A 27,206-nucleotide genomic window follows, 5' to 3' on the forward strand; every position below is an offset into this window, starting at 1 on the left:
CTTGTACTGAATGACATGTACTGGTCACTATACTAGGCACTCTAGAAGAATACAAATGGTATAAAATTAGAGTCCCTATATACTAGTGTGAAAGACAAAGCATATCTGGATGAAGATTGTAACAATAGTTGCAGCATACTCAAAAGCACATCTTTATTATAAAATGCTATCTGAACTGGAATACTCAGGACACTGGCTGTGGAAGGAACCCTAGAGTTCATAAGACCTCTTGTTCACTGTCTGTCATGCTGTCTATTATGTGCCCTGTAGAAAGTCACTTAATCTCTCTAAACCTTATTTTTTTATCATTTTAGTGACATCGGACAGTTGCGTAGTCTTCCCAAATAGTTGATCAGTTGGTTTATTTAACAATTATGGTAGGTTCTGTACTAGGCACTGGCAATACATTGAAATATAAGATGTAATCCCTGTCCCTGAATTGCTTACACTAGTGTTAGTATTTTGTGAATAAATGTATTATATGCTAGACAAGTGTTATAATGGAAGTATTGCATAAAATGCTTTGGGAACTCAGAACAGAATAACTAATTCTGTCCAAGGCTATTAGAATAGGCTTTTGAAAATGGTGTCCTTCAGCCAGGCCTTGAAAAACTTGTAGGGAATTTGCCTGTTAGACAAAGAAGGGGTGAAGAGCAGTTCAGGAAGAGAGAAGAACAGATATAAAAGATTAGAACTGAGGGAATAGGATGTGTATTTGAAAGAAATGGCTTATGAGGAGGCCAGAATGCAGAATGTGGGAAGAAAGGAGTGACTGGAAATGAGGCCATAAAAGTAAAAGAGGGTCACATTGTGAAAGAGATTGAATGGCAGTTTGGTTTGGTAATTGAGAATATGGACTTTGGAAAAAGATCTTAGTTCAGAACCTGGCTATGCCACTCTGATCAGATCAGATTGTTGGTAAGATTAAGTTCTTAACCTCCTTATGGAGGTTACCTCATTATCTCTAAAAGAAGAACTAAATATCCTGATCTTATAAAGTTGTTAAGGATTAAAGCCAGTAGGCGTTTACCACATGATAAGCACCAACAAATGGTTGTTGTGGTTATGATTATTGTAAGAAGTTTGAATTTTATCCTACTGTCAACAGAGGGCTACTGAAGAGTTTTAAGTTAAAATGTATGCTTGAGAAAGAACTGTTAGCATGGATTGGAATAGGGAGATTGAGCAGTGGTGAAGAAGGGACTAACTTGTTCTTTAGTAATTAGAGTCATCACACTTGGTAATGATGCTGTAGGGAATGAAAGGGAGAGGGTGTTAGAGATGACACCCAGGTTGTCACTTGATGGATGGTGGAGCCCCGTTTCCTGAGGTAAGAAACTCAGAGCAGGAACACATTTGTGGACAAAGAAGGAGGAGATTAGTCTGGACCCACTGAGTTTGAGGTACCTGTAGGGCTCCTATTTGGAGATGATAAATAGGCATTTGAATATATGATTTTGGAATTCAAGAGAGACCTGTGGGCTGGAGATTCTAGATTTGAGAGTGATGTTGCTGGTATTTGAAACTAGAGAAATGGATGACAATACACAAAGGGAGATTTGAGAGTGAGGTGAAAAGGCTAAACAGAGCCCTGAAGACATGCAATGTGAACGTTGACATTGAGTAACAGAAGGAATTAGCAAAGGAGCTTGTGGAGGAGTTGTCAAAGAATGGGATGCGAGCATAAAATGCAATATGATGACGTCAAGAAGGAAGATGCCAACAGTGTTGAATACTGCTGAGGGATCAAGCCAGATAGGACTTAAAATGAACATTAGATTTAGTGACTGATTGGTTATCTTTACTAGAGAAATTTAGTGAAGCAGAAACCAGTTTTTAGGGTTGTCTAGGAATAGGTGGGAGATAAAGAAATGGATATAGTGTTGGTAATTCTTTAATGTAGTTTAGCAGTGAGAGGAAGAAGAGAGGTTCAAGACAATAGCTAGAAAAGGACTTTTCAGTGGATTTGTGTGTTTGTATGAGTGTGAGATTGAAGAGTTGAACCTATTTAAATCTTGATAAGAGGAGACCATGGGGGGGGGAGGGTAATTGATAATATAGTTCCCTTGAAGAGGGATCCAGAGCACAGATAAAAGAATTTAAGAGAGGCAAGATAAAATGGTGGGTGTAGACATAAGTGGGTTTATTGATTTGGTGGCAGGAAATTGAAGGAGTTCTCATCTGAACAGGAGGCAAGTCCTTACATTGAGTGTAGGATAGTAGGTGGGCTCGGAGATTTGAGAAAAGGGAGAAAAATTTGAAAGAGTTGTAGAGAATGGAAGAGTAAGTTCACTAGGGAAACAGTAAGACTGCTGCCTATTTGAGGTTAAAAGCCATGAATTCAATAGCCTTAATAATACTGTTTTATAATTTTATTCAGTATTGTTCATCAGCCTTGGTGACGGCATAGAGGAGGTAGAATTGGTTTTATCTGAGATTGGTATTTACTACGCAGATACAACAGAAGGACAAGGGACAAGAGAATTTAGAGTATTGGGAAACCATAATTAAAATGAGAAACCATGGATTCTAAGCTGAATAGGATGGGATATGAAGAAAATGGGAGGCTGATGGAAAGAGAAAGTGGTCTGGAGATGTCAGTGTGGTGGAACAGCAGGTGTGATACGAGTAATCGAGGGTGGATGTAAGTTGGGAGGATAGGATATTGTAGTCAGAGTGGGATGTCAGGATTAATTATTTCAGAGGTGGAGCAGTTTGGGACACGGACTATGTCCAGTGTATGACCAGCTAAGTAGATGGCAGTGGAGTAGAGAAAGTCTTGGACTGAGGCATCAGGGTGAGGCAGGGGTCCTTCCTTTGAATGTTGAACATAACCGAATAGTGGAGAGGAAAGCTTTTTTTTTTTTTTTTTTTTTAAGATTTATTTATTTGAGAGAGAGAGCACGTGTGTATGAGCAGCGGTGCCGGGGGACGGGGTGGGGGAGAGAATCTCAAGCAGACTCCCCACTGAGGGTGGAGCCCAATGCAGAGCTCAATCTCACAACCCTGAGATCATGACCTGAGCCTAAATCAAGAGTCAGACGCTTGACTGACTGAGCCCCCCAGACACTCCGGAGAGGAAAGCTTTTAAGTCAAGTGTCAAAGTCTTCAGTTTACATCCTGGATGTGAATAGAAAATGATTATCGTGTGGATGAATATAGGATGGTATACCCGATAACTTCGGGCCTTAACAGAACAGGGGTTTCTACAAAGGCACAGAGGAGGAACAGCTAAGAAATGGTAGTGGGAATCAAGAGGATACCAGGTCAACATTCTGATTCTGATTAGGTATGCAAAGACAAGCTGCTATCTATTGAGGGGCTGGGGTGGGGGCTGGAGTTCCAGATAGCACGTTGCAAGGGCTTGGAAGGAGAATAGGAGTAGGAGTAAGCAACTGAATTACAGGGGAAAGGAAGCACTAGTTATGAGAGGGACAATGAAGTATGGGAGGAGCTTACATCTTTGACAGTGACCGGGGAGGTAGGAATGTGAGGTGTTAATGGATGTGATTCTGGCATGGGTGAAGGGGCATCATGGCTTAGTTTAGTTTAGTCATGACTTATAGGGAGGCCAAGTGTGATGTGTAGTCTTTAGAATGGACGGCAGCAATCATGAGGAGTAGCAAAACTCGGCAGCTTGGTCCAGTGTTGGGATAGGAGGTTATAGTAGATGATGCCACATGTGGCAGGAAGGATGAATGGGGTGGCTGCTGACCTTCCATTTCTGCCTTTCTTTACTAGGAGGCTCCAGGTCTTATGGCATCCTGATTTGGCTGATACTTAGCTCTGTGGGTTTTTGTCGCTAATCTGGTACCAACTCGTATATGGACACATGCTTGTAGCTTGTTGCTTTGGTGCTTGAGTGGGTAGTGATGCTCTTGAATAAAAGAAATAGAAAGGAAGGGGCAGGCATCTGAAAACTAGATTGAGATGCTTCAAAGGAGGGGAGTGTACACAAATACAGACTTGGGAGTCATCTGCGTATAGGATTGAAGAAGCTGTAGTATATAGATTGAAGAAAGGAAAGGGCAAAAGGTTGGACTGTGGGAAGTACCCAGGAGAAAATGGGAGCAATTAAGGTGATTACCTGACATAATGCCTGACAAAACACTTTCATATGTGAAACATTTTGAAATGTTAATAACTTATGAAATCTTTTATTATATATATATATATATAATATACATAATCTATTATACCTCAAAAAATGAGTCCTAGTTTAGGGTGACCTTTTTAAGCATTAGAGCTTTTTTTTTGATGAAAGTCTTTCTGGATTCTATTATGTGTATCCCTCTTTTCTTAAAGTATACTGAGTATAATTAACCTTGAGTTGATGATTCAGGATAGTTATTATAAATACCACTATTGAATTTTAACTCATATTTTTCAATTTCTTGAATGTAAAGAACTTGGCGACTTTACCCTGTTTGGATCCAAATTACCTCACACTTGGGATTCTTGATCTGCTTGTTATATTCTATGTTGTTCTCCCTCCATCGCTGCCATTGTCAGTTGTTACTTCTTATATCTAATATATTTGGAAACCAGATAAATGAGAATTGTATTTGAAATAAAAATGAATGGGTTTAAAGTAGGGACTAGGAGAGGTTCTCTTTGCTTTAGAAGTTTTAGTATATAGGCTTTAGGCCATTTGTTTTGTGTATTAACAGGTAACTTTGGCTTATTATTCAGTTGTTGACTGAATTCTACATGGATATCAAATAGTTGAAATGTTATACAGTATAGATTGACAAAATACACACTGAAGGACCTAGAGTAGAGGACGCATCTGAGTGAGGTGGGCTTTTTTTTTTTCCTCTCTACAGCTTTATTTATTTTTTAAAGATTTATTTATTTATTTTAGAGTGAGAGAGAGAGGGAGAGCACGAGCAGGGGGAGGGACAGAAGGAGAGGGAAAGCAGACTTCCCTCTTAGCGGGGAGCCCCACGCGGGGCTCGATCTCAAGACCCTGAGATCATGACCAGAGCTAAAACCAAGAGTCGATGCCCAACCAACTGAGCCACCCAGGTGCCCTCTCTCTAGAGCTTTAAAAGCTATTCTTTCTCTGATTCCATCCGACCTTTCTAGCCCTACTTCTACCAGTCCTGCTTTGCCTCCTCCTCACTGAACCTAAATAGGCTCCGCTGGCACCTAGATTCTCTACTACAATCTGCTATTCTGTTTTCCAACCATACTCTGTACTTCCTTGCTCTCATAGTTCTCTTTTCCTCTTCTACCTGGTGAAATTCTTCTCATTGTTCAGTATATGTTTATATGGCCCCATCCTCAGGCAGATGTAATCATTACTTCCTATGTTTCTGAAAGTATTTTATGCATAACATTCTTTACACAATTTAAGAAGTTACTTTACATGTGTTCCTTATGGGTCTACCTGATAGAATTTACCAATAAGCTAAGTTTTTCCTAAATTTTAATATACATCAGAATCTCTTGGATATAAAAAAAAATTAGATGCCCCAGAAAGTTTGATTCAGTAGATTTGGGGTTGAGCCGGGAATCTGCTCCCCGCCTCCCCCAACAAGTACATTAGTTACTTCTGATAGAAGTTGTCCAAGGACCAATTAATGAATGAATTCCTTCAGGGCAAGGGCTGCAATTTACCCACTTTTGTATTTTGGGGGCCTGTCATGTAGATGGTACTAAATAAATAAATGTTTCTAAAATGAATAGTTTAGTGGGGAAGGCCTTCTAGCATAGTGTTTTGAGTTGAGACTCAAGTTCTTGGCAGAGCTCTTGAGAACTTTAAAAAGTGTAAGAAATAGCATAAGACAACATTTCTCAAGTTGTTTTCAGAACACTACTTTAGGACATGCCTTGTGGAAAAAGAGTTTTTGGTGGTCAGATACTTTGGGAAAATGCTGTCTATTGGATCTGCACCCTCCACCTTCTGAAGGCCCACTAGCATATTCAGGCTTCTGAGAATTTCTGCAGCAAAGAAAACCTTTAACCCCGGATATTTAGAACTTTTTCACTAAGTGTTTCCCCCGCCCTCTTTTTTAGATAATACCTTTTCATAACCTGCAGAACTAAATGTTCTGAGGTATTCTGTTTGGGAACTGTTCACATAAGCAAACGTAGAGCCAGAAGAATTGGCAGTTTATGCAGGGTGATCTATACTTGCCTAGGCTGTTCTAGAAAATAAGAGAGATAAAGGAACTGGGGAAGTAAGGGAAAGACATTTTTTCATAGTAGACTATATTTTTATCATTTATAATTGCTCTAAATTGTCATAAGTTTTGAAATGATTTTCAATAGAAGTAACTTAAGTGCAGTATAAATAGGTGTGAGAATGGAAGGCTTGGATTCAGATAATGACTATTGAAATGCAAAAGAAGGTAGTAAAGTACAAGACATGGATGAAAGCTTTGTAGGATCTGGTAACTAAATCTGAAAAAGGATTTGGATATTTTAATTCAAAGTTCTAAGTGGCTTGCGTACTTTTTGGCTATATAATTAGACTACTAAAGTGAGAAAAACACATTGTATCATTGATAGTTGAAAATAACAGCGGGGAGAATAGTTCCTGTAAGTTTTTAATATTTGATTTTGTTTAATTTATTTTGTTTGTAGTAGGATAAAATTTATTGTAATATGGTTTATCTTATATATAGAAATAGAAATCATTAACTTAAATTGATATCATAGACAAAATTATGTTAAAATTTTTCCAGAAAAATTAGATTCTCTTCTTTAACGAAATGGGAAGCTGTAGGACATGTGGTCAGCTCTGCATGATTCAATTTGAGAGGCTTGTTTATCAGAAACTGGTTAGTGCTGGCAAAGCTAGACACATCTTTATATTATAATGCATTTAATTTAGACTATGGGGAAATTCTTTGATACTATATATTATGAAACAGGTATCGAAGGCCTAGACAGTCATAGAATATTTATATTTCATGTAAAATAGAAAGCCTACTTTTTTCACTCATTTATACTGGAGGGCTTAAAATAATTATTAAGGAGACATTATTATAAGATTAACATTTTTTTTAATTTTAATTTTATTTTTTTAATTTTTTTAAAGATTATTTATTTATTTATTTGACAGAGCGAGAGACAGCGAGAGAGGGAACACAAGCAGGGGGAGTGGGAGAGGGAGAAGCAGGCTTCCTGCTGAGCAGAGAGCCTGATGCGGGGCTCGATCTCAGGACCCTAAGATCATGACCCGAGCCGAAGGCAGTCATTTAACCCACTGAGCCACCCAGGCACCCCAAGATTAACATTTGTTTTAAATAAGTGAATTCCCGTAAAACATTTTGCAGTGCTTCCTGCAATGGTAATGTTCATATCTGGTGAGCAGAGTTCGTTTGGAGAGTTAGGACTCTGCTACTGAACCTACCTCTTGAAAAATAAGGTAGTACAATTGATGACAGAAGTGAATATCAGAAAGCTAAGTAAATGCAGAGAAATCTTTCAGATAGGGCCTTAATACTTCTTCCTTTTTATTGTCTTTTCAGACAAATGACCATGGAAACAATTGAATCTCAGCAGGATGGAAGTGTAACAGATTCTGTGGCAGAGAGCGAATCTGCTCATATGCAGACCCAGACTGGTCAAAATTCAGTCCCTACTTTAGCTCAGGTAAATTTAATGTAGGCAATAGGCAGGCACTGACGAAAGTGAAACTATATGGAAATAAGTATGTGCAGATTCTGTTTTCTTGAAATTGATTTTAAGTTTCCCCTGTTTCCTGGTTATCAGCCATTATTACTGATTTGATTTCAAAGAGAAGATACGTATTTTAGTTACTTTGCCTTGTAAGGGACACTTTGCAATGTTCCCTCCACCACCACCGCTATTGCAAAGGAAAAACAAAAACCTGCCTGCAATATGTAATCCTCAAATTACTGTTTCAGAAGGTTGGTAATTCCAAGTTGGTATAGTCTTAGATTCTTAGCTGGAAATACTATAGAAATCTTACATTTGCCTAGTATATATTTGGTTTGATCTTTACTGTCTTTTTAGTTACGTCTTTGAATTGGTTTCATATAGAGACCACCAGTATGAGTTAGTGCCTGATTTTTAGCTCCTAAAATTTATTTCTGAGATATCTATAAAAGTATGTAGTAAAAAACAAACACATTCGTTTATTTAGTTCATCACATATTTTTTGAGTACCTACTGGCTCTCGGCACTACTTAGATACATGGGGAAATGTAGTTTTGGGCCTTAAATATCTCATGGTTTAGTAGGAAGACAGGTAATTGAATGATAGCTCCAATAATATAAGAAGTGCTATAAAATGTTAGGTACAAAATGACTAAGGCTTACAGAGGAGAGAGCAGCCAGGTGACTAGGAGTACTTTATGGAGGATTTTGCTTTTGAGCTAGATATAAAGGGTGAATAGGAGTTTGCCACGTGGACAAGGATAGGGAAGCATATTCTAGGCCAGGGAAGAGTGTGTGCAGAGGCACAAAGCCAGAGTGTTGGGGAACAATGGATACGAGGGGCTAACTGGAGCCTAGCGTCTGGGCTGGGAAGTTGAGCTGGTAAACATAAGCAGAGGTTGTATACATTTGAGAGTGTAGGGTATTCTGGATTCTAAATATTCTTGAAGCACAATGTTCCCTGTGTTTAGAACACTAATATGTGTGTGGACTGTGTGGAGGTTGGATTGGAAGTCAGCCAGCCGGTAGGGGAGACACCTTTTGTGTGGAGTCATGGTAGTGTGGGATACAGTGCAGTGGTGAGATTTTCATAGTATCTTGAAGGGAGGATAGAGAGGACACCCAAGATGGCTGACTGGAGGTCCAGGGGGAATACCAGGTACTTCCTGGGTTGTCTCAGGCCAGACAGGTTCCTGTGAGGTCTCTTCTTTCCCAAGATTGGGCCCCAAGCACCCAGCCTGCTTTTCTTTCATCCTTCAAGCTCCTAACACCTACTCACTCCCTGGGGGTTTTCTCACAAGTATTCTGTGGAGCTGCATCTCCCTGGCAACACCCTTCTTTGTTACCCTGGAATACAGGCATGCAGACCTTTTGCTATTTAAGGGGGGGGGGGGGCAGCCTTTTTCTTATTAAAAAAAATGTATGTTCATTGTAGAAAATTAACAAAATATATATTATTATAAAGAAGAAAATAAAAACTATCCATAATCTTAACATCCAGAGATTTAATCATTGTTAACATTTTGGTGTATATCTTTAACCTTAGGGTCTTTATGAAAAGAATACAATACACATACATTTTTTCATAAATTTGTGATCTTCTAGAGTTTTTATCACTATGATTCCTGATCTTTAATTCAGCCCTTCTTTTCCAAAGTGGTAGTTGAAAGCAAATCTTCCTTTTGCCTTCCCTTCCCTTCCCTTTAGGTCCCTTCTAACTGACTCCCTTCCCTTTAGGTCCTGGCTAACTGACCCTCACATAGCCTTCCCTCCCTCTTCTGGGCCTGCACAGTCAAAACAGTACATCTCCATTGTCTAAAAATGATAATTTGCAGCCCTGAGGACCTTCAGCCTGGGTGACACCCAGCTCTGTGAGCATCAGTCAGAAGTTACTGAAGAGTTCAAGTAATATGAAATCTGAAAAATAACCTTGGATTTATGAGAGTTTGGAATTGAATGGGAGTCCAGTGAATAGAAACTAGGTTTTCATAGATTAGAGAAGAAATAAGAGGGAGAGGAGTTAGAAATGGAAGTATAGATTATTCAAGAAATTTTTCTGTGAAATAATAGAGAAAGATGAGTCTGTGAGACAAAGGGGTGAGGACAGGAGTGTGGCAAAGTGGAGTGTTTTGAGGAAAATGGAAGGAGAGAGAGAGACACGAGAAAGCTGAATCAGATGTAGGAAAAAGCCTGTGGTTTGTATTTATAATGCTTGCTTTAAAAATCTCAACTAATCAAATGTTGGTATTTATTAAATCTGGATAGCAAGTTCATGGACTTGCTATGGTATTTTTTTTCTACATATCTTAAAGATCTGATCAAAGAATAAACTATGGTTTTTATCTTTCACATATTAGGAATGTTGGGAGATTAAGAAGTACTCTGTGTGCTGATTCATTGATTACTTTGGTTAACTAAGAGTTATCCTCTATGCCATGCATGGATCATGATTTTTGAAGAATTAGGACAAATTCTTAGCAGTCAGAATTTTCTAAACATAATTAGATTCTAAACAATTAGGTTCTTGTGATGCTGAAGCTGTTCATTTGTGAGTATTCATTATGATGTGTTATTATATGATAGAAGCATTAGGAAATCAGATTGAAATCTTTATTAAAACTATAATGTATGCTAAAAGTGACTGACTTTTCTGAATAATTCCGGAGGTCCTTGTATACTTGCCACTTGTTTCATTTTTTTCAAAGAGGACTGTTTGGTATAGGTAGGAATTTATAACACTTAATTTCCTTTTTACATGGTCAAATTATCATTAACTAGTGTGGGAACAAAGGGTGTGACCAAAAGATCCAGTCAGTTTGATCCTTTGCATCTGGTCATTTGATAGTAGTAGTTTTGAGTACCATGGCCTTTCCAAAGCTTCTGCCCGTCGGGGTTACCAAAATATAATCACATTCAGGAAGATCTGACAACTCGAGCCTGCTCTTGTCCCTCAGGCCTCCATGTGCACCAAGGGAGGCTAGAGTTTTAAGTTTCTAGTTTTCCTGTTTTACAACTTCCCAGATATAAATGAAATCTTTCCCTTCTACCTGTAGTCAAAAGTAAATAAAGTCACAGTGGTGATAATGTCAAAGAGCTGAAAGCAGGAGTTGCCATAAACAGATTCTGGGGATGGCAAATAATTGAGGTTAAATTGTGACTTGGCTTTCTTCTTGCCTGAGATATTTTTTATGTTGATTTATTTTTAATTGAAGCTGCTTTCTTGTTTGTTAAGTGTATGTGTTGCTATGTAAGACTAGTTTCCATCCCCTCCGCCCCTGGAAAAACTCTTGGTAATAAGTTGGAGAGTTTATTTTAAATAACCAAGCCAGGAGGAAACCCTGTCCAAAAGCCAAAATGGTGAAAAGCAAAATTACTATATATATATTACTGTATATACAAGTAGTTTTAAAATAGCCACATATCTTCTGCACTTGATCTTAGCCAAAAGGCCAAGAAGCGATAGCCACATATCTTCTGGAGATAATATCTTTAAATGGGTAATGGGAAGTTAAACTTTCTTTTAAAATGTAGGATTTTAAACATATACAAGGTAGAATAATGCTGCTATGTATATAAATTTGTATATACATAAACTTGATAATTACTAAGATTTTTGTAGCCTCATCTATCTTCTTTTTTTTTCTTTTTGTTGAAGTATTTTAAGCAGCTCTGCAGATCTCAGACATCATGTCATTTTACTCCTACTTACTTCTGGGTATGCAACTTGTAAAAGATTATGGACATTTTTTTATGTAACCAAATGTCACTGTCATACCTAATAAAATCAAGCATAATTCCTTGCAATGATACGTACTTCTTATTCACATTTCCCCATTTATCTCATAAATGTGTAATCTACTCTGAAAGCAAGAGTGAGGACACCCTGAACTTTTCTTGTTGCAAGTCTCTTGGGGATTGTTAATGTCGCCATGAAGATCTGGATAGGCGAGGTAATCCACATGGAGCCACTGGAAAGGATGTGCTTTAAAATAAGCTTCCCAGAGATTCATTCCTTGTAGCTGCTGATGAAGCCTATGGGCCTGAGTTTGACACCTCAACTCTAAAAGTTAAATAACTCTTTTTTGTAAATGACCAGTTCTCTAGGTGTCAGCAAAGATGAAAGGAGCAGAATCACAGGAGTCCTAGAGCTTGAAGGAAGCTCTAGGAGATCATCAGGGTCAGCACTGCCTCAAGAGAATTTGTTCTAATATAAAATTTAACCTTCCCATGGACCTGTTTATTTTTGGAAACAAAGAGACTATAGGGAGCAGAAAAAAACCACTTGGGAATGTTGTTCAAGGATTATACTCTGCTAATCTCCTTTCTTATCCTGTCTGTTCTAAATGCAAACAATATGTAAAGGAGCACTTCAGAATAAAGCCGGCCTGGCATGCAGTGAGGGATTGAAGTAGGAATGATTTAACAAAGGATACATTTTAATATATGAGCTGTATGTATGTTTTCTGTTTCAATATGGTGGGAAATTAGAATGACATTTCTCATTGCTTTGTCTGGCTGTGCCAAAAATCCATCTTCTTGGTCCTAAGTAGGACCAGGAAGGGTGTGGATGGCTATCAGAAAACAAAACAAATGAAACATTTGCTATTGATAATGTGTCAGCAACATATTTGTATATTAAAGATGGTCTGCATTGTGTTAGGTTGATTTGGTATATTTACTGTCAGCTAAGTAGATCTAATTTAAGCTTAGTGTTCAATTGAATCTTGTTTTTCAACTTCAACATACTAATTCCCTTACGTGAGTGACTCTTACTGAAGGAGAAGAATGTACCTCTTAAGATTTTGAGGTAAAAATTTTCATTTCAGTATTGACTTTCTATTGCTCCTTATTTTTATGTATTCCTTCCTCTGGCTCTTTTTCATTGCTTTAATTTAATTTTTTTATATAATGTTTTACTTCACTTAGAATTCTCTCTAAAAATGAACAAAAGTTGGAAGAAAAGTAAAACTGAATTTTTTTCAGTAAATGCTATATCTGTGTTGTATGATGTTCTTTAGTCAACTACTTCAAGAAAATATACTGTTTTAAAATGTAACTCATTCTTGGGGCGCCTGGGTGGCTCAGTCGTTAAGCGTCTGCCTTTGGCTCAGGTCATGGTCCCAGGGTCCTGGGATCGAGCCCCGCATCAGGCTCCCCGCTCCGCGGGAAGCCAATGCTTCTCCCTCTCCCACTCCCCCTGCTTGTGTTCCCTCTCTCACTGTGTCTCTCTCTGTCAAATAAATAAAATCTTTAAAAAAAATAAAAAAATAAATAAAATGTAACTCATTCTTGGGGCGCCTGGGTGGCTCAGTTGTTAAGTGTCTGCCTTTGGCTCAGGTCATGATCCCAGGGTCCTGGGACCGAGCCCCACATCAGGGGAAGCCTACTTCTCCCTCTCGCACTCCCCCTGCTTGTGTTCCCTCTCTCACTGTCTCTCTGTCAAATAAATTAATAAAATCTTTTTAAAAAAGTAAATAAATAAAATAAAAATAAAATGTAACTCATTCTTGAAGGTAATTCAGGGTTTGAGGGAGGTAAATTAAAAGTAATTTGTGGGGGCACCTGCGTGGCTCAGTCGTTAAGCATCTGCCTTCAGCTCAGGTCATGATCCCAGGGTCCTGGGATCGAGCCCCACATCCGGCTCCCTGCTCAGTGGGAAGCCTGCTTCTCCCTCTCCCGCTCCCCCTGCTTGTGTTCCCTCTCTCGCTGTGTCTCTCTCTGTCAAATAAATAAATAAAATCTAAAAAAAAAGTAATTTGTGAACTGCTAATAGTGGGGACCATTTTGTTCAATTTGAACAAGAATTTATTATATATCTGTACTCGTATTTTGTAATTTTGTCTATAGTAGCCAGCACATTTCTTTAAAGGTTAGTTTTTGGCTTTAGAATGCATTCTGTTTTCATCTTCGTGATAATACTTTGAATAAAATTTGATATTTCAAAGATAATTTAAGCAGATATAAAGCAATCAGTCAAATTTTAGAAAAAGATTTCGCTTTTATACTTATAATCAGAAAAAATGCTTACAAATTAGTTTTAGTGTTGGAGAGATTGTTAAAGATCTTCTGTCATTTTATAATGATTTTCTATGAGGTTTGGATACCCTTTGTTTGATGTTCCAAGTTCTCCAAAGAGAGAGGTGATTTGTCACTAGCAATAATGGGAAAATAACTGAGTATAAACAGTTATTCTTTTTACCCCTTTTCTCTATGATTTTTTTTTGTAGTAAAAGAGTAGACTAGGGAAAGGTTTATAGGGGAGCTGTTATTTAGGGGGTATAGAGTTTCAGATTTGCAAGATGAAAATGTTCTGAATAATCTGTTTTTACGACAGTGTGAATATACTTACTACTGAACTATAAACTTAAAGATGGTTAAGATGGTAAATTTTATTCTACATTTTATTAACTACAATAATAAAAAACAGGGCAACAAAAGGAGTAGAGTAGGCATTGAAATTTGAAGAAAAAGAATGTTAATTTTTGTAGTTTCTTCTTTGACTAATATTCAGCGGTTATTTACTTTGCCTGATTTTAATTTTTAAAGTTACTACAAGCTTTGTAAACCCCAAGCTGTTAAAAGAATTACATTTGTTAAAGGAATTACAAAACAGAGGCTTTTGGAAATTTTCACTTTATTGATTAATTATGATGACATCTTAATAGTGTTCTTCAGAAATGTGAGTTTTCTGAACAGAGAGAAATCTCTAGTTGTTCTCCAGAAAGGCATGGGAGAGAAAAGCCTGCTTATGGTAGTGAATGTATTAAGTAGACACACTATCAGATAAAGATGATGCAAGCAGAAATAGTTCAGGAAAATTTACCTTTAAATAGGTATGTCCTATATAGCAGTAGACTTCTATTTTGGCAGATAATACCTTTTTAAAAAATAATGGTTATATATTTGATATCAGATATGTTAATATACTATGATAGGTATTCTAATGTAAGTTGGTCTCCTTAGGTCCTTAGAACTTTCTAGTTTTCCCTTTTTTAAGGGCTCATTTACTGCTTTGTACTTGGTATAAGGAAAGAGTCTTAATGTATACATACATATACAAGGTTTGAATTAAATGTAGTTTGTTTACTTAAAAGTAGTGGTACAAAATATTTTTCGTACTATATTTTAACACTAAAGACACAAAATTATTTTTTTTAAAGATTTATTTATTTTAGAGAGAGAGAGCATGGGGGGGAGAGGGAGAGAGAGAACCCCAAGCAGACTCCCCGCTGAGCATGGAGCCTGATGTGGGGCCCTATCCCACGACCCTGAGAGCACAACCAGAGCCAAAATCAAGAGTCAGCTGCCCAACCAACTGAGCCACCCAGGTCCCCTCAAAATTATTTTCCTAATGTTTATATATAGTTTTAAATTAATACTTAATAGACTGAATTCTTTGATTTTGATAGATTAAGATGAAGGAGATAACATGTGTGAAGTGCAAGTACAATGCTTGGCACATGGTCGAAGTGCAATAATTGTTTGCTTTTATCATTCTACTAACCTGCCTCAAATGGTTAGAATGGTAGCAGTTAGGCCAGTGGTTGCAATCAGGCTTTAAGATGAAGTGGCTTATGCTGGTTTAAAAATAAATGGTAGACGTTGGGGAGGGTATGTGCTATGGTGAGTGCTGTGAGTTGTGTAAGACTGTTGAATCACAGACCTGTACCTCTGAAACAAATAATACATCATATATTAAAAAAAAAAAAGAAGAAGATAGCAGGAAGGGAAAAATGAAGGGGGGAATTCGGAGGGGGAGATGAACCATGAGAGACTATGGACTCTGAGAAACTGAGAGTTCTAGAGGGGAGGGGGGTGGGGGGGGATGGGTTAGCCTGGTGATGGGTATTAAAGAGGGCACGTACTGCATGGAGCACTGGGTGTTATACGCAAACAACGAATCATGGAACACTACATCAAAAACTAATGATGTATGGTGACTAACATAACATAATAAAATAAAATAATAAAAAATAATGTTGTATTAGGAATTCATTTGAAAGTAATATAAATCTACTTAGTATGCTTAAATAGACCTCCAGAGGGTTTAGAAAAGGAAAGATATGGGCGCCTGGGTGGCTCAGTTGGTTAAGCATCTGCCTTTGGCTCAGGTCGTGATCCCAGGGTCCTGGGATAGAGTCCCACATCGCGCTCCCTGCTATGCGGAGAGTCTGCTTCTCCCTCTGCCTACTTCTCTCTCTGTCTTTCATGTATAAATAAAAAAATAAAATCTTTAAAAAAAATAATTCGTAGTTGTTTTATAAGCAATATTCTCATATGATACCATGAACTTATTTGAAATGGTATATTTTATGCTCCTAAATTTTTGTACTTTGCATTTCATTTAAAGGGGTTTTAAAACATTGCAAGAATTTCTTTATGCCATTTTGGCTCCGGAAATCTAAAATACAATTTATTGCTAGATTTTAGATTTCATGATAAGACCAAGTTTCATTATAATGCTTTTTTAGGAGCTAAATTCTTAGACTTGCCTGTGTATGAACTCTGACCTTTGGACTGAAACTGAAAAAACTTAAGGATGCAGTTTAGTCTAGCCATGTTTTGTCACTGATTCAGATTTTGACTTATTTTTATGTAAATCCTTGATTCTTCTTTCCCCACCTGAATTTTGAGGAAGACTTTAAAAAGTATTTTAACCTTTCCAAATCAAAGGATTAATACATGTGAATTGTTTAAACTCCAAATGCTTGACTAAATTACTTAAATGCGACAATAATAAAAATAACAAAAGTGAGTATTGAATACTCATTATGTGCCAGGCACTTTGACTCTGTCCTCACAACAACTCTAGAAGGGTACTGCTTTCTTTATCCTCAGCAGTTCTGGAAAATAAGGTATAGAGAGACTGAATGAATAACTTGTCATAGGTCACACAGCTAGTAAGAGGCAAGGCCAACATTAGAACCCAGGCAGTCTGGCTTTACATTTAATTAAGCACTCTACTCTTTATTACTTGTAATACATAGGGTACTCAGTGTGGAACTGGACCATATATGGGGCATTAACTTGGAAATTCCATAATAATTGAATATAATTATAGATGTTATATATTGTTACTGTAGAGAATTGTATATGTACATATGTATATATATTGTGTACACACATGTATGTATATAGATACACATACTAAACAGTACTATGCAGTACCTATTATATATGTACTGTATACTCTTACTCCTTCATTATTCAGTGACAGATTAAGATAGTTCCATATTTAGATCTCAACTCAGCTTCTGATCTGGGTATGTGAAAAGCATAGAAAATTTAAATTTTATCCATTTTGAAGTATTAGTAGTTGTTTCTATACAATTTCTGGCATCAGTAACCATTCTATGTGTTGAACCATCACTCTGGGGCCAAGAGTATGGGAGCACACAGAGCTTTAGAATAATGTTTTATAAGATGATGAAGGAATCAGTCCCATTGCTTTGGTAAAATCAATTTATTGAGTGTTTTCCTGGCAAGAAGCTAGTTAATTATTATATCCATCAAATATGGGGCCATAGTTAATACTATTTTTGTGTGTGGTAAAAAATACATAAAATCTGCAGTCTTAACAAGTTTAAGTGTACAGTTCAGTGGTGTTAATAATACATTGTTGTGAAACAGATCTCCGGGACATTTTCATCTTGCAAATCTAAAGCTCTATATCCATTAAACAAAAACTTTCTTACTACCCCTGCGTTCAGCCCTGGTAACTACCATTCTACCTTCTGTTACTGTGAACTTAACTACTTTTAGATACTTCATATAAGTGGATGCATCAGTATTTGTCTTTTTGTGACTGGCTTATTTCACCTAGCTTGTTGTCCTCAAGGTTTTATCCACATCATAATCCGTAGTAGGATTTTTTTCCTTTGTAAGGCTGAATAATATTCCTTTGAATGTATATACCACATTTTATTTATTATTACTATTTTTTAAGAAGTTTATTTATTTTTTAAGTAATTTCTACACCCAGTGTGAACCTCAAATCCACGACCCCAAGGCGAGGAGTTGCACATTCTTCCACATGAGCCAGCCAGGTGCCCCTATTATTATAATTCTTAAGGTTTTTTTGGTGTTTTTGTTTTTGCCAGTTCAGTACTTTTAAGGACTTACACAAAGTTATTGGTAGGAGAAATAATTCAAGTGAATTGAAGTTTGCTTCATAGACATTCTTATATAGAGTTTTTTGCTCGGAAATAAAGATTAACATGAAGCTTGGCTAATAAGTGGTTTTAGGCATTCATTTTGTGGTTTCTGGCTTTTGGCATATACATTTCTTATTGATTATTGGAAATGATCTACATTATTGTTAAGAGTAGTTTTAATATTTACTGTTTGTTCTTATAAGATATCTGCTGGGTATATGCCCTTTTGGGCTCAGGATCTCACTGAAACTTCATTATGTGCACTTATTACTTGCATTTGTCTAGTAATTATGACCAGTTTTGGTTTGAGTCTTCTGAAACCAAATATAGGATTGATATTTAAAAGTTCTGGAGTTAAAAAAATTTTAACTTCTACCAAGATAATATTCATTTTCATAGTACTTTAAAAATATGATAAATGAAACACATATTGGTTAGAATATAAAATGATGTTCCAACTGCTACAAATAGGAAACTAAAGATACTATACAGATTAGGTAGGAAAAACAAATCAGCTAAAGCATTTGTTTTTCAAAGGATAAAGAACCCCTAATTTTAATTTGTCCTCAAAAGATCATCACTGCTTATTGGAAATATAATGAAAATAGACTGTATAATTAAGAATGATATAATTTTGATATTTGCTTTGCTTTCTGGAGAATTTTTTTTAAGATTTTATTTATTTGGGAGAGAGAATGAGAGAGAGAGAGAGCATGAGCGAGGGGAGGGGCAGAGGCAGAGGGAGAGGGAGAGCAGACTCCCTGCTGAGCAGGGAGCCCAATGTGGGGCTTGATCCCAGGACCCCAGGATCACGACCCGAGCCGAAGGCAGATACTTAACCAACTGAGCCACTCAGGCGCCCCGCAAGAGGAGAATTTTTTTTAAAAAGACTTAATATTCAGCCATTTACACTTACAATACCAGAAAAGTGATCCACTTCCCCTTCTTATTTTATTTATAGATTTCAGATGGTATTTGTTTATGCTCTCCACATACAAAAAACATGTGAGGCAACAGCATTCCCATGTAGTTCTCTTTAGAATTTTAACTTAATAGATATAAAAATATGAGTCTTATGTGGTTAACTCTGTTATCAATAAATATTTTCAACTGAAATTCTCAAGGTAAAATTAAGTAAAAAAAATTTTTTTAATTTATTTATTTGAGAGAGAGAGCGAGAAAGCGTGAGCAGGTGGAGGGCAGAGGGAGAGAGGGAGAAGCAGACTCCCCGCTGAGTGGGGTGCCTGACATGGCACTTGATCCCAGGACCTGACCGGAAGGCAGGCGCTTAGCCAACTGAGCCACCCAGGCACCCATAAAATTAAGTAAAATTTGGGGTGCCTGGGTGGCTCAGTTGGTTAGGCGACTGCCTTCGGCTCAGGTCATGATCCTGGAGTCCCGGGATCGAGTCCCACATCGGGCTCCCTGCTCAGCGGGGGGTGTGCTTCTCCCTCTGACCCTCCCCCCTCTCATGTACTCTCTCTCTCTCTCATTCTCGCTCTCAAATAAATAAATAAATAAATCTTTAAAAAAAAAAGTTTAAAAAAAATAAAATATTTTATTTTAATTAAAATAAAATTAAGTAAAATTTAACTGCATTGAATTTTGCAATCTGTTAGCCAAACTTAAAAAAAAAAAAAAACTCAATGGGAAAGAAGGACAGTAAAATGAAACCAACTCTACATTTTTCATTTTGTGTTGTCTTTAGTGCAATTAAGCACAACTTTAAAAAAATAAAATGAAATATTTTACATCTTTATTCAAATGTTCACTTTCTACATTTTTCATTTTGTGTTGTCTTTAATGCAATTAAGCACAACTTTAAAAAAATGAAATATTTTGCATCTTTATTCAAGTGTTCACTTTCATTATTTTCCTATTTTCAACCATAAAATATTTGAAATATTCTGTTAACACTTTTTTTTTCCTCACAGAAGAACAGAAACAGGCTCTTTTAAGAATCTTGTCTTAATACACAGAAATCAAGATAGTTTTCCAACTTCTTGCTTAGAGCATTAGTGGATTTTAATTGTAGTCCTTAAAATTAAAATAGGTAAGGTATAGATTTTATTTCTCAGGAGCAGAGTTGATAGCAAAATCTGCTATATTGTGAATTCACATTTTTTTTTTCACCCTTTATTAACCCTTTTGAATGCAGGCCCAGTAACTCTGTGACATTTGCAGCTGTATTGTGACATCATAAACCCCATCTTAAGGGAACCTAGCTACGGACTGGAGGGAGTCTGCTAGGTGCTAATCAAGTGCTGTTACAACATTGTGACGTTTTCCCAGTTACAAGTGTCATTATAAGGATTTTTTTTTAATTGCAAAGCCAAGTAAGGCTGTCAATTGCATCATCTTAACTTCAGATTAACTACTGTCTGTAGTGGAGTTGGTGGTGGATGTGGTGGCATCAGCATAATCTATGTTTCAGGCGTCCTGTAGAAGAGGATTATTCAGGGGATCTGGAAGAAAAGGTAAATTATGTCTACTATGAGTTCATTCTACACACTTTTAGAGTCTCATAAAAAGAGGCATAAAAATTAAAAAATATAAAATATACCCATTTTATTTATTTTTTTGAGCAGCTGCCTACATGATTGTTAGAAAGTGATGAATATACTGATAGATCTTCCTCTGGCCTTCTCCTTCTCTTCATTCAGGCTTTTTATGCAAACGTTCCCTCCTCTGAGAAGCTTTCCACAACAGGTATATTTTGATTAGCCTCCTTCCACACTACCCCTGCCTTGTAACTCTGATTCCTTACCTTGCTTCATTTTTCTTTTGAGAATTTAACACCAACAAAAATGATGTATTTGTCTTCATCTATTTTCTGTCTCCTTCTGATTGAGGAGAGCAGAAACTTTTCTTGTTCATTGCTATGTCCCTACTGTCTAGACTGGCCCACACAGCAGGCTCCTGATAAGTATTTGTTGAGAGAATGAAAGAATGAGCTAATTCATAAGTATGACCAGTTTTTGTGATATTTTTTGCATATTAAGTCTTGGAATGAATATTTGATGTTTATAAGAAATGTTTATTTTTTTTTTAAGATTTTATTTATTTATTTGAGAGAGAGACTGAGATAGCAACACAGATAGTGAGAAAGAGAGAGCACGAGTGGGGAGAAGGGGGGGAGAAGCAGGCTCCCTGGGAGCCTGACATGGGGCTTGATCCCAGGACCCTGGGATCACGACCCGAGTCGAAGGCAGATGCCTAACCAACTGAGCTACCCAGGCGCCCCAGAAATATTTCTTTATTTCTGCCTGCAGTATGCATATTTTTGTTTGTGTCCCTATACTAGCGTCTTTTAGGAAAAACTATTCTCTTCTTTTTCCAGAGCTGCTTTAGAATTCTATTTCCACATTAGGAATAAAGTAATTATAATACTCTTAATAGATTGTTCTTTCTTAGTATTTCTCAGATCTTTGTTTTCTAGCTCTAAAGCATCAGTCACATAATTCTCCTTGCTTATTAACGTTTCCATCTAGTTACCCTACCATTGCTTTCAATCTAGCCTACCTAAAACTGAATCTGCCACCTTACACAAAACAAAAAGATGCTTCTTTCTTTACCCACTTTTGACTTTGGAGCCTCCACACATGTTCTTGAATCATTGCCAGTGTTCCTTCTATGCCATGTGTGTACGGTACCCTCCTTCAAGGATGCCGTAGATTCCGTTGTGGCCCATGTGCTCAGTATAATAATATAATAATACTGAGATGCTAAAGGTAGGGAGCCTCATGAATTTTTTTTTTTTTTAATGAGTAACAGTGAAGTTCATCTTGTTAACTCTACCAATACAGTGATGGGCTTTTTAATACTAGTCACCAGCTTTGGCAAAACCAGTGAGAATAGAATGTCTGGATATAGAATGTCTCTCTATATAAGGGTTTTTGTTTTGTTTTTTAAGGATACATCTGAATTCTCTAGAGTATGTCATTTATGCAGGTTCTCAGCCTGTCTTTCCACAGTTTAACAAAAGAGTTGTCTCATGAGCTTTTGCACTGCCCAGAGTTTGGACATAGAGAAGTTTCACTGTAGTTATAGAATTCCTACAACTTATCTCCAGAATGCTGGTAGTACAGTTTTGTATTAGTGGCTCCAGCTCCTTTTCTACAGCAGGTATTCTTGACACTAAGCCATTTTGATAGAGTGATTATTTAATAATTTAAAATCCTGAAAATTATACTTGAAAGGTAATTAAGGCAACTTAAAGCATGATTTGTATTTATCAAAACCTCACAGATCTTTTTTTTTTTTTTTTTTAAGATTTTATTTATTTGAGAGAGAGTGAGAGAGAGAGCACATGAGGGGGGAGGGTCAGAGCCCGCCGAGCAGGGAGCCCAATGCGGGACTCAATCCTGGGACTCCAGGATCATGACCCAAGCTGAAGGCAGTTGCTTAACCAACTGAGCCACCCAGGCGCCCAAAACCTCACAGATCTTTCTTGAGTTGTTCAGTTCTTCAGAATATCTAATGTCTTTCAAGCTGGGGTACTTCCGCACAGAAGATGAATGTGGGCACTATCCACCATCCCAATCCACAGGTCCAGTCTGTAATACCGGGAGTGCGCTTGGGTATAATTCATACTCTATTTCACTCAGTCTCTGACTCACGAGCTCTCTGTCAGGATTTTGGATGTGGTGGTTCTGGCTGTGCTGCAGTGCTGTGGTTGAAATCACAGCCTGCTTCAATGCTCCGTTCTTTACGCTGTGAGCCGGGGCCTGAGGGCTACATTCGGATAGAGCAGCAGTTTTCAAAATGTGGTGTGCAGGACCCTAGGGGAGACTCTGAGGAGACTTTCAGGAGGTTTGGGAGGACTAACTGTTTTCATAATAATGCTAAGATTTATTTTCCTTTTTCATTGTAATGATATTTACACTGATGGTTAAAAACAGAAGAGGGTGGGAGTAAAGCTGTTGGTGCCTTAGCATGAATCAAGTCAGTGGCATCAGACTATACTAGTAATGATTGTATTCTACACTGCCATTCACTTGCAGTTAAAAAAAAAAGAAGTTTCATTTAAAATACCCCGATGAAGCGGTAAATATTACCAATTGTATCAAACCTTGGCCCTTGAGTACATGTTGTTTTCATATTCTGTGTTATGAAATTGGTATGTTTACTGAAAGCATTTCTGCTGTGTAGTAAAGTGTTCTTGAAGAAAAACACTTGTGTAATTGTTTGAGTGGTGAAATGAACTAGCTGGGTTTTCTCTAAAGAATAGCCAATAGCCAAACTATGGCTATTCAAACTTGAGTGTTTGGAAAACATTTTCTTAAAAGCAAATGAAGTAAGCTTGTCACATCAAGGAAAACAATTGACAGTGTTTATTGTCTATGATAAAATTCAAGCTTTTAGAGAGTTTTTTAATTTTGGAAATCCTGTACCTGCCATTGTGAGCTTGATAGCTTTTCAGTATTTATAGTATTCTGATGAGATTGATGTTGATTTTAATGAATGAGGTTTTCTGATAAAGTATCATGAACTATGTCAGCATTTGGGAGATCTGCTTTTAATTCAGTGAGCCAATATTTTCCGAATAACTACTGTGTGATGTTACAGAATCATGCATGGGATCCATTCAAAGTGCAGGACTGGTCAATGGATTTTAATATAACATACGGTTTCAGATTCCACATTGCAACTGATCTTTATGAAACAACCACATGTTGAGTTTGGGTGTAGTAACAAAGAATAATATCCATGTTTTTTGGAAAGAGCTATTGTAATAGTCTTCATTTTCCAATGATATATCCGTGTGAGGTCCAGATTTCTTTCACGTTATCGACTAAAATATTGCAACAGATTCAGTGTACGAGTAGGTATGAGAATTTAGCTGATTTCAATTAAACCAGACATTAAAAGAATTTATAAAAAAGTAAAACATTGATACTCTGGTCACTAATTTTTTTGTTTTGGAAAATGTAATTATTTTTAATAAAATGCTATTTATGTTAGCATGTAGTGGAATTATTTTTAAGGTATAAAAAATTTTCAGTTTTAATTTCTAATATGGTAAATATTGATACATATAACCAGGTATGCTGGAGCTGGCTTGTGAGAGCCAATTGCCTGCATCTTTTTCCAACTTTGTGTTCAGTGTCTGTTGGTAACTTGAAATCTGCCATAGTTAGAGTGTCACATTACAGAAATCAGCAAATGTTTCGAATCAAGATTCTCCCTTCCCCAACACTGATTGTTAAATATTTATGGCATCCGACTGGATATAAATCACATAAACAAGAGCTCTTTGAGTCATCAGTAATTTTTAAGAGTGTAAAGGTGTCCTGAGAGACTAAAAAGTTTGAGAATTATTTGTGTGGCAGAAGGAGTACCTTTTGGTAATTGGTCCACAAAGAGGTGGGTGCCTTTTTATTATTCACACAGATTTATCTTTTGTGCTGCTTTGTCGTTTCTACAATAAATCCTTCCATTGTTTTTTGTTGTTGTTGTTGTTTGGGGTTTTTTAAACTTCTGGTTGTTAAATGTATTCTACCATGGTGTAATCTTTTTCTTTTCCCTAAAATCTAAGGTAGACAATAATACTCCAGGGGCAGGTGGGCTGAACTTGCCCCTTGGGCTATATATGTTGGGTGTCTCTGCCCTTTTCTGTCTATTATGCAGGCCTAGCTCAAGCTGTGGCTTCTACACAAAGCCTGTACTTATTGTTCAGACTCATTCTGATCTTTCTGTTCTGTACTCCCATGACTTTCATGGCCTGTACAATGGAGCAATTCGTTCTATAATGCTTGATGTGCTATTGTTTCTTAGGTGTTAGTTTTATCAATTTTACTTTCTACCCTAGTGCACCTAGTACAATGCTCATCACACAGGTTCTCTTGTATGGATGAAAGATTTTTACTTTTGGATTACCAAAGAAGCTTGTTTTCTAAGGAAATGATCTTATAAGTAAATCTTATAATTATTTGTTATAAGCCCAGTTTTTAATAATTATTTTAAAGTATAAGTAGATTGGAAATCATTGGTGTTTCTTAAAGTGAGGCTCTATACAGAGGCTTCCTTCAAAGTTTGTTTTAGAGCTTGTGGTTCTACTACCATTCATGGTAGAAACTGGTAGCTTATTTCACTTATTTCATTTCCCAAGTCTTTGACTCTTGAGTAAGTCATAATGAATAGTGAGTGAAACAGTAAAATGAAGCGTTTCTAAGATTACACTGGCCTGCCTATAGGGTTGCGTTGTTGACTAATTAGCAAACTTGGCAGGTTTTGAATCCAGGGGGTTGAAGTACGGTGTTTTGCTGGTAGGGATCTCTGTTGAAAGCGCTCAGGGGTACTGGGAGATGGTTGTACTTTGTACAAGCTAAGGGATGGTTTTGGCCCTTTCTTGAGATGCTGGAGGTAGCGGGGAGGAAAGCTGTAAGAGGGACATCCCAGATCTAAGGCATGCATTTTCTCTGGATTAGACACATTAAGGGCATGAGAAGTCCTTGGAATTCCTCTGGCCTGTGCCTTTTTTGTGATTATGGGGGCATAAAAGTAACTGTGATTTTCATTAGTATAAAAGACAAGGCATTAGCTTGCATCTGGAGTAATACCAGAATATCCTATTTCGAACGTTTCATTTATTAAAAAATAATTCACCATATTTAAGTTCTGTCTCCAATTTCTCTCAGGAAGTTGGAGAGGGTAGTTTATACTCTGGCCTAAATAAGGATTCACTGTTAATAGTCGTGAGGTCGTAGTGAGGTAGTTTAACTGCTTTAGAACTTTGTGCTTGGAGCATTCTTAGCCATCGAAGCATGGGAACCGAAAGTGAGGAGCATGGGTTCTTTAATATCTATCACATCAGAGAATGACTGTTCCAGGACAGTAACCACCTCCTAATGGTAAGTAGCCCAGTGTGCCTGTCATTTCTTAGAAGCAGGAGAAAGAAAGGAAAAAATGGCCCGTCGTAATAGTGAATGGTATTTCTTTTACAAAACAAAACAGAAAATGAGCCAGCCTTAATCCTCAGTGGTGATCATTTTTGCAGGTTTCTGTAGCTGGATCAGGCACCGGAAGAGGCTCCCCCGCTGTAACTCTAGTACAGTTACCTTCGGGCCAGACTGTACATGTCCAGGGAGTAATTCAGACACCACAGCCATCGGTTATTCAGTCACCACAGATACAGACTGTTCAGGTCAGCTGCCTTCCTGGGTGATTTGTTCTTGACTTTCTTCAGGGTTGTTGTTTTTTTTTCCTTTTATTAATTTATCATCTTTTCCTTTGTGTATGCTTAAGTCTTTTTATCAGAAATTTGGAGGAATTTCCTTTTCCCATGTGAAGTGCATTGTGCCCTGCTAGATACATAGATTTGACTGGAGAGTTGCAGTTTTGTTAGCTCTTAATTTACAGGATGAGTAATTGCCAGATGAGTAATTCTTTGAGTCGTTGCTCTGTGCTTAGACTCAGATTTATTTAGCTAAGCTCTCCAGTGATGCTTAAAAATATTTTGAGGATTCTTTGAAGATGTCTGATAAACACAGCATATAAAGATTACTGTTTTCATAAATACATTAGTAAGTAGGTGGAAGTTTATTTTTAATTCAATATCTGTAACTTGTAGGAAACATAGGGTATTATTGTTACCTTGGCATTATGCTTCTACATCACCAGCCCCTCTCAGATAAAACCTTGGTTTTTGTAGACATGATTATTATGGTTGTGATCCAGAGATATGTTTTTAAATTTATTATTATCAGAGTTGATCACAAATCCTTAACATTTCTTGAAGCTAAAACATTTTTTTTGCATCAATAGATGTAAATTAAGTATGAATTTTTTAAAGTTTTTATTTTAATTCCAGTTAGTTAACACACAGTGTAATATTAGTTTCAGGTGTACAATATAGTGATTCAGCACTTCCATACAGCACCTGGTGCTCATCACAGCAAGTGCACTCCTTCATCCCCATCACCTATGTCACCCATCTCCCCACCTACCTCCCCTCTGGTAACCATCAGTTGTTCTCCATAGTTAAGAGTCTCTTTCTTGGTTTGTCTCTCTCTATTTTTTTTCCCCTTTGCTTGTTTTGTTTCATAAATTCTACATGAGTGAAATCATGTGGTATTTGTCTTTCTCTGACTGGTGTATTTAGCTTACCATTATTATACTCCCTAGCTCTATCCATGTAGTTGCAAATGGCAAGGTTTCATTCTTTTTATGGTTGAGTAATATTCCATTGTCTGTATAGACCACATCTTTATCCATTCATCTCTTGATGGACACTTGGGCTGCTTCCACAATTTGGCTCTTGTAATAATGCTGCTATAAACATAAGGGTTCATGGATCCCTTTAACTAGTGTTTTTATATTCTTTGGGTAAATATCGAGTAGTGTGATTGCTGGATTGTAGGGTAATTCTATTTTCCAGTTTTTGAGGAACCTCCACACTGTTTTCCAGAGTGACCACAC

The 27,206-nt window shown here is 37.1% G+C and overlaps 1 protein-coding gene and 1 pseudogene across 18 annotated transcripts in view; one reads left to right on the forward strand and one right to left on the reverse strand.

The window, feature by feature from the left end:
• Positions 1–27,206, forward strand: part of CREM (cAMP responsive element modulator) — a 74,334-nt gene that overhangs the window by 12,327 nt on the left and 34,801 nt on the right. For 8 of the 18 annotated variants that reach the window (XM_036084097.2, XM_036084100.2, XM_036084096.2 and 5 more), the window contains exons 3-4: positions 7,482–7,605; positions 25,786–25,932. The exons of 1 other annotated variant lie outside the window; for it this stretch is intronic. In XM_036084097.2, the coding sequence (XP_035939990.1) occupies positions 7,482–7,605; positions 25,786–25,932 (271 nt within the window). The remainder of the gene's footprint in view (positions 1–7,481; positions 7,606–25,785; positions 25,933–27,206) is intronic. 9 more of the 18 variants (XM_078075373.1, XM_036084106.2, XM_036084114.2 and 6 more) reach the window with 2 other exon arrangements.
• Positions 10,944–11,093, reverse strand: LOC118530598 (U2 spliceosomal RNA; annotated as a pseudogene).

The sequence above is a fragment of the Halichoerus grypus genome, chromosome 6 (genome assembly GCF_964656455.1).
Source record: "Halichoerus grypus chromosome 6, mHalGry1.hap1.1, whole genome shotgun sequence".
In the NCBI taxonomy this organism is placed as follows: domain Eukaryota; kingdom Metazoa; phylum Chordata; class Mammalia; order Carnivora; family Phocidae; genus Halichoerus; species Halichoerus grypus.